At 50.3% G+C, this 13,119-nt stretch overlaps 1 protein-coding gene across 1 annotated transcript in view; it reads right to left on the bottom strand.

The window, feature by feature from the left end:
- The window catches only part of Grin2a (glutamate ionotropic receptor NMDA type subunit 2A), a 279,877-nt gene extending 269,339 nt beyond the window's left edge, over positions 1–10,538 (bottom strand). The window contains exon 1 of the mRNA XM_048332404.1: positions 10,125–10,538. Within this exon, the coding sequence (XP_048188361.1) occupies positions 10,125–10,538 (414 nt within the window). The remainder of the gene's footprint in view (positions 1–10,124) is intronic.
- Between the last annotated feature and the right edge of the window lie 2,581 nt (positions 10,539–13,119).

The following is a 13,119-nucleotide window of genomic DNA, read 5'->3' as shown; positions in this document are numbered from 1 at the left end:
CATACGGTATGGGGAAATGAACTCCATGCATCCTGGCCAGTCTTGGGTCTCCCTCAATAGCAGTTTCCTTGGTACCAGAATCTGCAGACACCAAGGTTCTACTGTGCTGGAAATTTGCCAAGGAAGTGGATATAGAGTAAGCATCAGGTACTCCTGAAAAATACACAACTTAAAATTTTTATTTATACTCAATGAAACTGGAGAGACGCAACCCACAGTACAGTCTGTGGTATGAATCCACCATTCGGTATGGCAGGAGTTCTGAATTTTAATTTCATCACCATCCTTACCATTTCAGTGAAGATAACCAAAATACTAACAACAATACCTATTGTCTAGAATTAAGAAAAAAAAATACCTGCACTGAATCTTAACCCCTTCCTTCCCAAAACCAAATGAATTCACCATTCCTGACTTGAAAAGCATAATAAAACAGGAGAAAAGCAAAAATCCCAAGGCCTCACTTCTAGCTATGTGGTTCTTCAAATGAAAATGAGGATTCTTTAAACAAGTATCGGCAGTGCTGCCAGATTCCCCAGGTTACAGTGAGTCATTAGTCCCTGGCAGAGATAAAATGGGAAACTGTACACATCTCCACTCCAGGGCCTAGGCCCAGGGCAAACAGATGGTTCCATTGGGGAAGTCATTTAGTGCAAAGGTCAAAGCAACCATCTCCTCTTGGAGTCATTTCACACAAACCACGATTAACCTCCCACTAGCCAGGATAAAGCTCATGGCAAGTCTTGAGATAAGTCTTGAGGTAAAGCAAGTTTCTAGTTTTCCCTCTGAGAAAGGATCAGTCAGTTCATGTTGGACACCCCCACCCCTCCATTTCTAAGAGTATTTGTTCCCAGTTTCTTTTTTGATGTTGCTGTTGTTGGTCATGGGACTTGAACTCAGATGTTGCTGTTGTTGGTCATGGGACTTGAACTCAGCACCTAGGTGCTGTCCCTGAGCTCTAGGCGCTGTCCCTGAGCTCTTTTGCTCAAAGCTAACACTCTACCACTTTGAGCCATAGCTCTACTTCCCGTTTTTGAGTGGTTAATTGGAGATAAAAGTCTTACAGGGACTTTTCTGCCAGGGCTGGCTTCGAACTGTGATCCTCAGATCTAAGCCTAATGAGTACCTAGGATTACAGGCCTGAGTCACCAGTGCCAAGTTTCTTAAATCAAGAAAAAAACTGCATGCACATTGGAGAAAAAGAAAAGTTACAGAAGGTACAGTGGGTCACATCAGTAATTCTAGCTGCTCAGAAAGAAAAGACTGGGAGGACATGTCTCAAAGCCAGCCCCATGGAAAATGTTAGTGAGACCTGATATCAACAAACAAGCTGGGCACAGTGGTTCCTATATGTAAACCCAGGCATTGGAGAGGCCAAAGTAGAATTGTGGTCAGAGGTCAGCCCTAGGAGAAAAAGCTCTAGACACTCTGAAAAAATAAATAAAGCCTAAAGGGCTGGAGACACAGCTCAGGTAGAAGAGCACTTGCCTTAGCAAGCTAAAGTCCTGAGTTCAAAAACCTCAGTCCCACCAAAAGTAATAATAATAATAATGTTACACAATAACAATACTATTCTCCTGAGCTATGTACTTTATTTTCACAATCTTATTAGGTCTCACAACTCGCACAAATCCAGGTGCGATCACTGCTCCCATTTGGCCTGGGGAGACGATTTCCAGGTTGGCCCAGATGGTAATCAATGTGACCTGGTTGTAAACCCAGGCAATCTAACTCAAGTCCAACCCACTCACTCACCTCTGGATAATGACATTATCTAATATCATTACGAGGGCAGCCACAAGTCCACTAACCTATGGTTAACATTTTGCTATGTTCCTTGTCATTCTTTCCTTGAAGGAAAACAAAATTTTCAAAATTAAAAGGGGTCTTAGAGATAATATCATCCCCAGCTCACCTTTTGCAGAAAGAGAACCATATTGAGAGGGGCTTTCCGCAAAGTACCACTGGTTTCTGTGAATGGAACTTAGGTCCTTATGCTCTGTCCAAGGTTTCCTGGGAGCATCCCCAATCCATCATATCAAGTCAACTGGCAGGTGCTCCTGGAGTATTGTGTTGAAAAGGTCTTGAGGTCTGAGCTCAACAGACCAAAATGTTATGGGAGACTCCTAAAAGTGGCAGTGAAGACAGCAGCACTTACCACCCTACAAAGGCAAGGCTGGGGAAGAGAAGACTGCCCAAGGAAAGCCTTCTCAACCACGACCACAAACATCCAGGGTCTCAGGGGCCAAGGTCTTCAAGGCCAGCTGCACAAAGTAAATGAGAGGAGTGGCTGACAAGGGAGCTGAAGATCAGGAGAGTGGGGCCCCATTCAAGGGTGGCAGTAGTGTGGGTGTGATGAGGCAGGCCTCATCTCCAGCCCACTGTTGCCATGGGGAAGTAAGCCCACTGTGGCCACACCTCAGATCTTTTTCATGTAACTTAAACTTTACTACTTTGGCAACTAATTCAAGCTTGGAAGATTAAGGGTGTGAATAGGTAGGACAAACTCTGGGTTACACTGACCTTGTAAACTCTTGCTTAGCAACTCTATTACAAATTCAAAACTCACTTAGGCTTCCTCCTCTCTACTCTTCTCTTCCATCCACTTGCTCTTACCAGAGCAGCACTGGCTCTCTAAGGCCACCAGAGAGAAGACAACACCACTCCAAATGCACTAGACCACAGCTATCAAGAGTCCATGCAATTACAAAGAGCCCTGAGGGCCATTTGCAGAGTTAGTCATGCCTGCAGGAATAGTGCCTGTTGCTCTCCAATGACTTATGTGAGGAGTGGATGATCACATCTGACATGCCTCATCGAGAGGGCTAAAGATAGGCCTCCCACTCTCACCGAGCTACCTTGATGCCTTTATGGCAGGAGCTGAATGGGCTCCACCAGCCTTCAGATCTGCGTGTCTGCCCTTTCCGTGAGTCTTCAGTGTTTCATGGGGAGACCTGTCACTCACATCCAAACTCAGGAGCTGCCAGGTTATAAGAGCACCAGCACCAGCTTCCACCTCCTGCCGCTCAAGTGTTACTCAGTGGGGCTCCAAAAGCATTTCACATGCAGTCCCGGCTTCATGTTAATCCCCGGATGGCTTGTAATTATCTCCTGCTAGAGAAAAACTTGACACTCATGTATGAGATCAGTCAGCATTTAAGGGACAAGCACCACATGGAAAGCCCTGAACCACACTGTAAAATGTGCATCCAGCACTGAAATTAGTGATGCATTCCTTCGGCAAGGTAAGACCAATACAGAGTGCCAAAAAGGACCCACGATATGAACCCAAAATGACTCTTACTAGACATGGTGATTGTTGTAGAAACAGAAGATGTTCTGCAGCCTTTTAAAGATCAAGTATGAGAAATCTATTTAATGATAAAGGGGAAATTCCAAGAATATATAATCAAATTTTAAAAACATAAAGCAGATTGGGAAATAAACTGGCTCAAAATCAAAGCCAAAACATTTAGCAACTACTCCCTTCTCCTAAGACACTGAATTCATACAGAAATGTCTAGTAATTTTTTTTTTGCCAGTCTTGGGCTTGCACTCAGGGCCTGAGCACTGTCCCTGGATTCTTTTTGCTCAAGGCTAGCACTCTTCCACTTGAGCCACAGCGCCACTTCTGGCCATTTTCTATATAGGTGGTGCTGGGGAATTGAACCCATGGCTTCATGTATATGAGGCAAGCACTCTTGCCACTAGGCCATATTCCCAGCCTCAGAAATGTCTAGTAATTTTTAAGTTTACCTAGTATTGCTAGGGAATAAGAAAGGGGAATTAACAGATCAACAATACAGAAGACTCCCTAAAAATACACCAATCAAAAGAGGAGTCTTGGGACTGGAATATAACTCAATAATAGAGTAATTCAGTTGTACAGTATGTGCTTAGCATATACAAGGCCTTCAGTTCAATCCCCAGCACTACAAAGTAAGAGAGAGGGAGATGACAGTTCCAAGTAGAAATCAAAAACACATGATCCATGGAGGGAAGGGCCAAGGTGAGCCACCGGTTCACGGATGGGAACGATAGCGAGAGCCAGAAGACTCATGCTGCTGGCTGTGAGGGGAGCAGTGACATGTTCCATCCAGAGTTAGAACTCAAAAGAAGCTCCTGTGCCAAGAAGCTGTGGTGAGGGCTGGGAATGTGGCCTAGTGGTAGAGTGCTTGCCTCGCATACATGAAGCCCTGAGTTCGATTCCTCGGGACCACATATATAGAAAAAGCCAGAAGTGGCCCTGTGGCCCAAGTGGTAGAGGGCTAGCCTTGAGCAAAAAGAAGCCAGGGACAGTGCTCAGGCCCTGAGTCCAAGCCCTAGGACTAGGAAGAAGGAGGAGGAGGAGGAGGAGGAGGAGGAGGAGGAGGAGGAGGAGGAGGAGGAGGAGGAGGAAGAGGAGGAGGAGGAGGAGGAGGAGAGGAAGGAGGAGGAGGAGAGGAAGGAGGAGAAGGAGGAGAAGAAGGAGAAGGAGGAGGAGGAGGAGGAGGAGGAGGAGGAGGAGGAGGAGGAGGAGGAGGAGGAGGAGGAGGAGGAGGAGGAGGAGGAGAAAGCTGCGGTAAAGTCACAGACATGAGACTGGAACCCAAACCTGCACCACAGGCTATGTAGAGAGGGAAGAAAATACCAATCTGAACTGAGCTGTGGTGTAAGCTCTGATTTAAAAGCACACACCCTGAGACTAGAGCTCTACTCTGTGGTAGAACACTTGACTAGCAAGTCTGAGGTTCTGGGTTCTAGCCTAAGCACCACAAGGGGAAACCTTTTTTTAATAACACATATCTTTATAGGTCAAGTTAGAAGAAATTCTTAAAGTGCCTTAAAAATAAATTCACATAAATTATACAGGTCTCTAGGCATTCACACAGAGTGAGGTCAAAGGAGGATATTCTTAAGAGAGGAACACATAGGCACAATAGCTATGTGCATCTGACCATATAAAATAATATTTACAAAAATGAATTCCAGGAAATGGAAATAAAAGGGTTTTTTTCTCTGTTGCTATGTTTGTTTTCTTTTCCTTTTGTCTTATTTGTTCACTTATCTACCTTTGGAAGGGCAGGGGAGGCAAAGAAATGGTGGGACAAAGGGCAAACAAATACAGCAGTGATACTCACTAGGCACTATGTTGAAAATGAACTATAGAATTTGTTCATGGGGACAGGAGAGAGTAGGGGACAGGGAGAGAAGAGGTGGCATTGTCCAAAAAGAAAATGTACTCTTTATCTGACCTACATAACTATAAGCCCTCTGTATATCACCTTTATAATAACAATACATGAATTAAAAATAAAGTAAATTCACAAACAAAAATGAAAGAACAAATGAGGACATCCATTAAACAGGCTCTGTAAATGGAAGAATGTGTAACTAAAGAATCAAAAATGCTAGAGTAATTGGAAAAGGACTTCATGATGCATCCCACTCAACTCCTTGAAGGATCTAGTGAAGGATTGGCACACACACAATGTGAGAAGAGTTGTTTATAAAACCAAAGAGAAAACAAGAAACTCTCTCTTTGCTGTCCACCACGAGGTAAGCAGCCTCCTCCACACAGTCCCAGAACCAAGTTTTGCCCAAGCACATGGCACCACAGGGCCATGGACTGAGCCCTCTGAAACCACCACACATGAGGAGTAGAGTGGCCACTCCTTTTTACTAAAATCTTCTGAGAATAAACAGTCCAAAATCTTTTTATAAATAAACAAGGGAAAGGAACCAATCACATATCTTGGAAATAAAGCATATCAATCATTGACATCAAAAACTGAACGAATAGGCAAAATAATAGACCAGAGTGACAGTTATGTTACTCCTAGTAATAGAACTTGGACCAAGATTTTGTTTTCTTGTTTTAAACTTTAATGTATTCTCTAAGTGCTCAACAATGAAATGACATCATTCTTATAAAGTGTCGCTTAGAGGGGGAACATTAATTATTTCAAATACACATATACACATAAACTCTTTCTGTCAGCTGACCCTCAAAGGACTTACATTCTATTGGAAAAGAGGTATGTGTACAAACAACATATAAGGGCTGGGAATGTGGCCTAGTGGTAGAGTGCTTGCCTCATATACATGAAGCTCTGGGTTCGATTCCTCAGCACCACATATATAGAAAAAAGCCAAAAGTGGTGCTGTGGCTCAAGTGGTAGAGTGCTAGCCTTGAGCAAAAAGAATCCAGGGACAGTGCTCAGGCCCTGAGTTCAAGCCACAGGACTGGCAAAATAAAAAAGAACATATAAAAGCGACACCAGATGGTGTAGCTAAAATCTGAGCCATGTCCTCTCACCAAGAAGATGAAGCAGAGTCCTAGGGTCGGTACAGAAACATGAAAGCTTACTCTGGTCCTTGGGACTAGAACTTAGGCTGCAGCCAGAGAGTATTCCACTTGGATACAGTGAAAATGGTCAAACCAAGATAAAATTAGAATTTTATCTGCAGCAATATTATTTTCCCTCTAATTTAATTATAAGACCACCCACCGACCCAAGCAAAGATTAACACCTCCACTGTAAATTACATGAGCATGAGAAAATCTGCCACTTATCATTCAATTATCATAAGCTTTGCTCTTTTCTTCATGGGTCAAGTAATCCGAGGGAAAGGTAAAAGATGTGAGGGGAGGAGAGGGTGTGTGTGTATGTGTGTGTGTGTGCGCGCGCGCGTGTGCACGTGCATGTGTTCATTTGTAGTGATAATAAAATTAACTACTGGTCTTATTCATTTGTGAATGTTGCCAGTTTAGAAGAGAAAGACAAGCTGGGGCTCACACCTATAATCGTAGCTACTCAGGAGGCTGAGATCTGAGAATCACAGTTCAAAGCCAACCCAAGTAGGAAAATCCTTAAGACCCTTATCTCCAATTGACCACCAGAAAACTGGAAGTGGAGCTGTGGCTCAAAGTGGTAGAGTGCCTGCCTTGCGTACAAAAGCTCAGGGACAGTGCCCAGGCCCTGAGTTCAAGCCCCACAATCTTCAGAAAAAGAAAAAAAAGGTAAAAGATCACACAAGTGTGCTGGACATTACTAACCACATCACATTATAGGGAGACAGAAGAGCTTTGCCAATTTGGGGAGGTTATGAATTTGCGGTCCTAACACTGTTGGCACATTCAACCACAGCAGACTTTCTGTGACTATTTCTTTGGAGCCAAACAAACTCCATTCAATATTCAGCTTCAACCGTAACAGGTGGTAAAGGCATGTAACAAGTAGAAGTGTAACTAATGGGAGGAAGGGCTGTTCACATCTTAGACAACTTCTTTCCTTTTTCAACACATCTAGGTTTCTCAAAATACCATCCTTCAACTCAGCGCCTCTCAATATCACCTGTCCCTCCTACACATGGCACCCACAGAGGACCCGGTACATGCCCTCAGTGTTGCCCCCTCTGGCTTCCTCCGTTCCCTGCCCCCCTAGTTACACCAGCATGAGAGCATTCTCTCCAGGACTGACTATGAAAGACCAAACAGTAGCCAATTCCTTCCTCTGCTTTTGAGTGGATGGATGTTTTCTTCCCACTCTTCTCCTCTCCCTTCAGTCTTTCTCTAATCTTGTCTTTTCGGCAACTGTACTTTCTTGACTTTCTCATGCCATTTTCTTTCCTTACTCCAAGTACACAGTTTTGAACACGTGCGCAATTTCGGTCCACATTTTCATAAGGCAGCCTCATGCCATAGGAGACAAGGATGCCACTACCCCTCCCTCCAGCTTGTGAAAAGTTCTTTTCCAATGATTTCTTGAAGGGGGGCAGCTGTGCTGGTCTAGTTAGCTGGAGCCTGACATTCCCTGGAGCAAGAAGCACTGGTAGACAGGGTCACTGCACTCAAGAGGTGCTCAATTATGAGCATGCCTTCTCTACCTATTTTTCTCCCTACAGTCAAGCAGGTAAGTCAGGTGAGAGGCTGCACCATATGCTTGCCAGCTCAGAGAAGAAAGAACAAGATCTGCAGGCTATTCGGACCTAGAAGATTTAAGCCCCTTCCCCAGTTTACCTGGTGCCAGAGTTCTCTACTGGTCCCTCATGGATCCAGAAATTTCACTCACAGCATGGTTATTGTTCTTTTATGTGTGTTGCTCCTTTTATCAAAATCTTGAGATGGAGGGAAGACCGGTGATAATAGTTAGATCCCACATTTAGACTCCCCTCCCCTACTGGGAGCTACTTCTCTTCTTCTTTTCAGAAGGCTGACCTCTCCCTCCCAACACAAGCCTTCTAGGTCATGATTCACTGCATCTCTCCATGGCAAAGTTCCTCCTCTATAATCAGATTGATTCTGTATCCTTTAGGATGACAACGTTAAGGATGGGTTTGATTTGATGGCATGTAAGATCACAGCTTGGGACCAGAAAACCAGATATCTTGTTCCATCACCCCCTATGTGGTCTTGGCCAAGTCTCTAACTGCCCTGCGCCTCAGTTACTTCCTATCTAGTAGCCCCAAGGGCCTTTCCAATTCTGAAATGGCCTATACACTGGGGGCAGATCATAGCCAATGTCTACTTTCATCATCCCAAAAAGGAGGCCCCCAGAGTGGAGAGGTAGCTGGGAAAATGCACACACACACACACACACACACGCGCGCGCGCGCGCGCACACGCACGCGCGCACACACACAGCTGCTGCTGGGCTGCAGACCATTTAAAATAAATGTTTAATAAGATACTGAATCAATGGTACACTTCAGCTGAATGTGCTACAGCTCAGGAGACCTGAAAGAATTAATACAACTCCCAAAGGAGCTGGTGGAAAGTGCTGAGCAGAGGCACAGTCTGATTCGGTGAATGTAAAAGTGCTTTGAGAGCATCAAAAGGAAGATGCGGTGACAAATATCTGCTCTCTCCACCAGGATGTCCCTTACTATTAGAGGAATGCTATCGGAAAAGGCCTTGGGGGGCTGGGGATATAGCCTAGTGGCAAGAGTGCCTGCCTCCGATACACGAGGCCCTAGGTTCGATTCCCCAGCACCACATATACAGAAAACGGCCAGAAGCGGCGCTGTGGCTCAAGTGGCGGAGTGCTAGCCTTGAGCGGGAAGAAGCCAGGGACAGTGCTCAGGCCCTGAGTCCAAGGCCCAGGACTGGCCAAAAAAAAAAAAAAAAAGAAAGAAAAAGAAAAGGCCTTGGGCTGGGAACCACAGTACATAACACACTCAACCTTCCTTCTGCTTCACGACCCCCAAGTCCTTTCCCAGGTTTATGTGGTGTTATAGTACACTCGTAATTCTGATGCTTCTCATTTCTCAATTTATGTCTCCCAACTTTCTTCCCCACCCCACCCTTCAGTATAATTCCCAGCCTTTTACTCAAGCCTTCAAACCACTCTCCTCCCTGGGCTGTCACCAAAAAGTCAAGAAATTTAGACACCTCCCTTTATTCTGAAAGGTCTTCAACTTTGGTACCAAGATCCACCTTGGGGAAGGCCACTCCTTCATCTGATGGTCCTTACAGCCCAGTCAGGAAGTGGCCAGCCTCACACAGGGCCATTGAAGGAAACTGCCAGCCCCTCCATGTTCTGGGCCTGGCGTTATTCTTCCCTCACACCCATTGCCTAGAGGAAGGGTTCCACTTATGTTCCTCTAAACCGAGGTTTCTCAAAACTCTCTGCCTTGGTTTATCCAATTGTACAGAGTCTAGGAAAGCATGGCACTCTGTCCATCTTGTGCCTAAAACTTCCTATTTTAATCCCGCACCATACCCATTCTTAATATTTTTAAATAGTTCTAGTCACTTACCACAAGAGGGGAAAGATTGGATAGATCCCCCTCAAAACAGTGAGGGGAAATCAACCTTGTAGAAACAGAAGCCATTGTCACAAGTGTCCCCAGGCTCCTCTCTGCACTATTAGGAAATAGCTGGAAGATTCTGCCTCCTCCACCCACCCCACTTCTGCGTTCTTGGGGTTCTTCCTGGCACACAGAGGTGTTTCCCAAGTATTCAGAACCAAGGCAAGGGTAGCTCCATTCGTTCACACATGGCACAGCCTGGTGTTCACTGGGGCAGAGACCATGACCCCTGACTTGAGACCAATCACACCCATGCTAGGTGTGCCCTGCAGCGACTACCACACAGTTGGCACTCTCCGGGGATGCTGGCAGCCCTCACCTTCCAGCCTTACCTTGTCAGCCATGATCATAGAAGCGCCCCCATGGATGCCCAAGATGGGGACAAAAGTCTGTGAGGATATAAAATCCAGCATCTGAGCCACAGCCTCCTGGTCGGTGTCATCTCCAAACACGAGACCATGGATACGCGCCCCGGACATGAGGTCACACACATGCGTGATGAGGCTCTTGGGGTCTGTGCGGTTCATGAGCAGCGCTACCACGTTCACGTCCATGGGCAGCCCAGCCGCCTGTTCTGGGCCCCACAGGTTTCGAAGTTCGCGCTCAGTCACGTCGTGGCTGTGTCCCAGCAGCACGGCAATGTTCAGCGCCGGGGGACCCTTCTCCGCCGCCTTGCTCTGCGCCGGACCGCGCCAGACCAGAAGGGCCGGCAACACCAGCAAGGTCCAATAGCCCAGTCTGCCCATAGTCGCCACTTGCGGTCCCTACGGGTAGATGAAAGCGAGAGGCAGAGCGCCGCCGGTGAGCCAGCAGCCTGGACCAAAGCGCCCATCACCCCGTGTCTGCTCCAGGGCTGACACCTACCCAGCCCTGGCTGCCTTCACTCGCTCCATCCCGGCCCCGACGCCAGCCACGTCCCTCAGCCCCCACCTCCACCCAATCTAACTCTACCTACAACTCCAATCCGAACAAACCCTCCACCCCTGTTCTCAAGCCCATTCTCCGTTCTCCCAGGTGGTCTCCAGCTTGTCCCTCGACCTTGACGCTTCCCGGTTCCCGACTCAGCCCACATGCCCTACCTTGCTCCCCTCCCCAGCTGCCCACCACAGCCCCTGGGCGTCGAGCAAGCCATGAACTCCACTGGAAGATGCATAGAACAAGCCCCCTGTCCGCCCATCTATCTTGCACCGCGGAGCCCAGACCAAGTTACCGACCCCGCCTCCTGCCCGTGGGCAGAGACTAAGGACCAGCCCAGCGTGTGGAGGCGGCGCCCCCCGCCCTGCACCGCAGCCTGGTTGCGTGCTGCGCTAGTTGGCTGATCCCACACCCCACGAGCTCGCCGGCGCGCCACAGACCTTGCTTCACACGTGCCCACCACCGCCCCCCACTCCCCGCTCCTCTGCAGGTTATACAGCCTGTGGATCCGGCTCCTAGGTACCTGGGGAACTTGGGGCCCGCCCTCCCATCAGGCGGAGGGGCCCATGCACAGGCTTTCACTGCTCTGCCAGAGGGCCCTAGACCCGCCCCCTCCACACTCGCGTGTGCACACACGCGCGAGCGCACACGCGCTGTGTGCAGTGCAGAATTCTGGAGAGTAGGCGCGTCCCCCCGCGGGCCAGAGCGTGGGAGCTGGCAAATAACGTACGTGGGGGCGAAAGGTAGGCTCCCCCCAGGCTCTCCTATGGGTGGGAACTGCATAGCCCCCTTCCCAGTCTTTGCACTGCCGCGGGCCCTGGGGCCAGATCGTAGGTGCACGTGGACAGTGGCCGCACACGCTCACAGACACGCGCGCTTTTCTGCGCACAACCGCAGGCCACCGTAGCGGTTCCCACGGCCAGCTGGCGTCCTCGCTGGTCCTCAGGTGGCGCACAGGCGCCGCACCGCGCCAGGTGCACAGACCCGCCTGCCTGCAAACACCAGCGTGACCGTGCACGCCCGTGTACGCGCGCGCCCCTCGGTCTGGGTGCTGCTGGAACCGGGGGAAGTTGGGGCGAACTCGCTTTGGCCTCTTCGGGTGAGCCCCGTGGAGTGCGGGGCCGCAGCGCCCCCTGGTGCCCCTCCGCCGCCTAATCTCTGGGCTCCCTCTCCCGCTTCCTGGCTCCCAGCTCTCCCGATCCCTCTCCCGCTCTCCCTCCAGCCGAGTCTTTCTCCTCCCCTCGGGGCCCACCGCGCGCACCTCTTCCTGCTGGGACGTACCTGTAGCCTGGGAAGGTCGAGGATGCGGTGGGGCGCGCTGCGCGCACGAGCATCTCGGCCGCCTCAGCAGCCACCGGGTTTAGCGGGCTCCCGCATGCTGCGGCCCCCGCGCGCTCCCCAGGCTGTCCCGCGCTGTCCGCATCGCCCCCACGGGGGGCGGCTATCCCAGCCAGAGGCGCTGCAGCAGGGCTCTGCCCGGGCGGAGGAGAGATGGAGAGGCAGGGTCAGCCCACTGTGGCGTGCGGGAAGGGGGTGGGGAGGGGAAAGCTGCAGTCTGCAATGCTCACAGCCCCCTTATGCGCCCCGGGGGCTCGACCAAAGAGCCGGAGCTGAAGCTCGGCGCCCGAGACGCCCCCCCGATGCGGGTCCTCGGGGTCTGTGGTGGATAGCATCAGCTCCACTCAGGAGCGCACTGGGGGAAGGGGGACCCCAGGTGGGCCACCCACGAGAAGCTAACTGGGCACCTCCATCCTCACCCCCTACCACCTCCCCGGCGCCGGCTGCTGGGAGTTGTGCGACCAGGAGCTGCTGAGCGAGGGGGGTAGGGAGAGAACGAGGAGCGAAGGAGGGGGCGCTGGCTGAGTTTGCGACGAGCTGGCAGGAGAAGAGGGGGAGGGAAGGACGCGAGCTCCCGTGGTCCCGGATCCCCGAGGGAGGTGCGATCACTCCCACGTAGCGACCCTCTCGCAGTCCTCCGCCCCGCACCCTCCTATCCAGGCCTCCCACCGCCCCTTCCCAAGGAGCCTCCGGGCTCCGCGTCCCGCGCCAGCACTCACCGCAGCCTCCCTCCACATAGTTCTCAGCAGTGGCCGCTCCCGGTCATCTCCAGGGCTGATGGCTGCGGCCGCCACTCTCAGAGCTCACCCGGCCCCATGCTCTGGCCAAGCCCTCACAGCCTCCCTCCAAAAGCCCCAGCTCAGCCTCTGGCCCCGCTCCGGACGGCAGTCGCCCGGTCCTCCTCCGAGCGCGCCCGCGCACAATCTCCGCAGCCCCGCTCCAGGCTACTGTGTGTGTGAGGGCGAGTGTGTGCGTGAGAGTGGGAGCGCGTGCGTGCGCGCGTGTGGCCGGGGATCCCCGCGGTCCCCGGCCGGGAGAGGCGCGGGCGGGAGAAAGCAGCTCCCTCGGGGCCCT

Source organism: Perognathus longimembris, chromosome 23 (assembly GCF_023159225.1).
Source record: "Perognathus longimembris pacificus isolate PPM17 chromosome 23, ASM2315922v1, whole genome shotgun sequence".
NCBI lineage: Eukaryota > Metazoa > Chordata > Mammalia > Rodentia > Heteromyidae > Perognathus > Perognathus longimembris.
The sequence above is the reverse complement of the archived record's forward strand: the minus strand, read 5'-3'. Positions and strand labels throughout refer to the sequence as shown.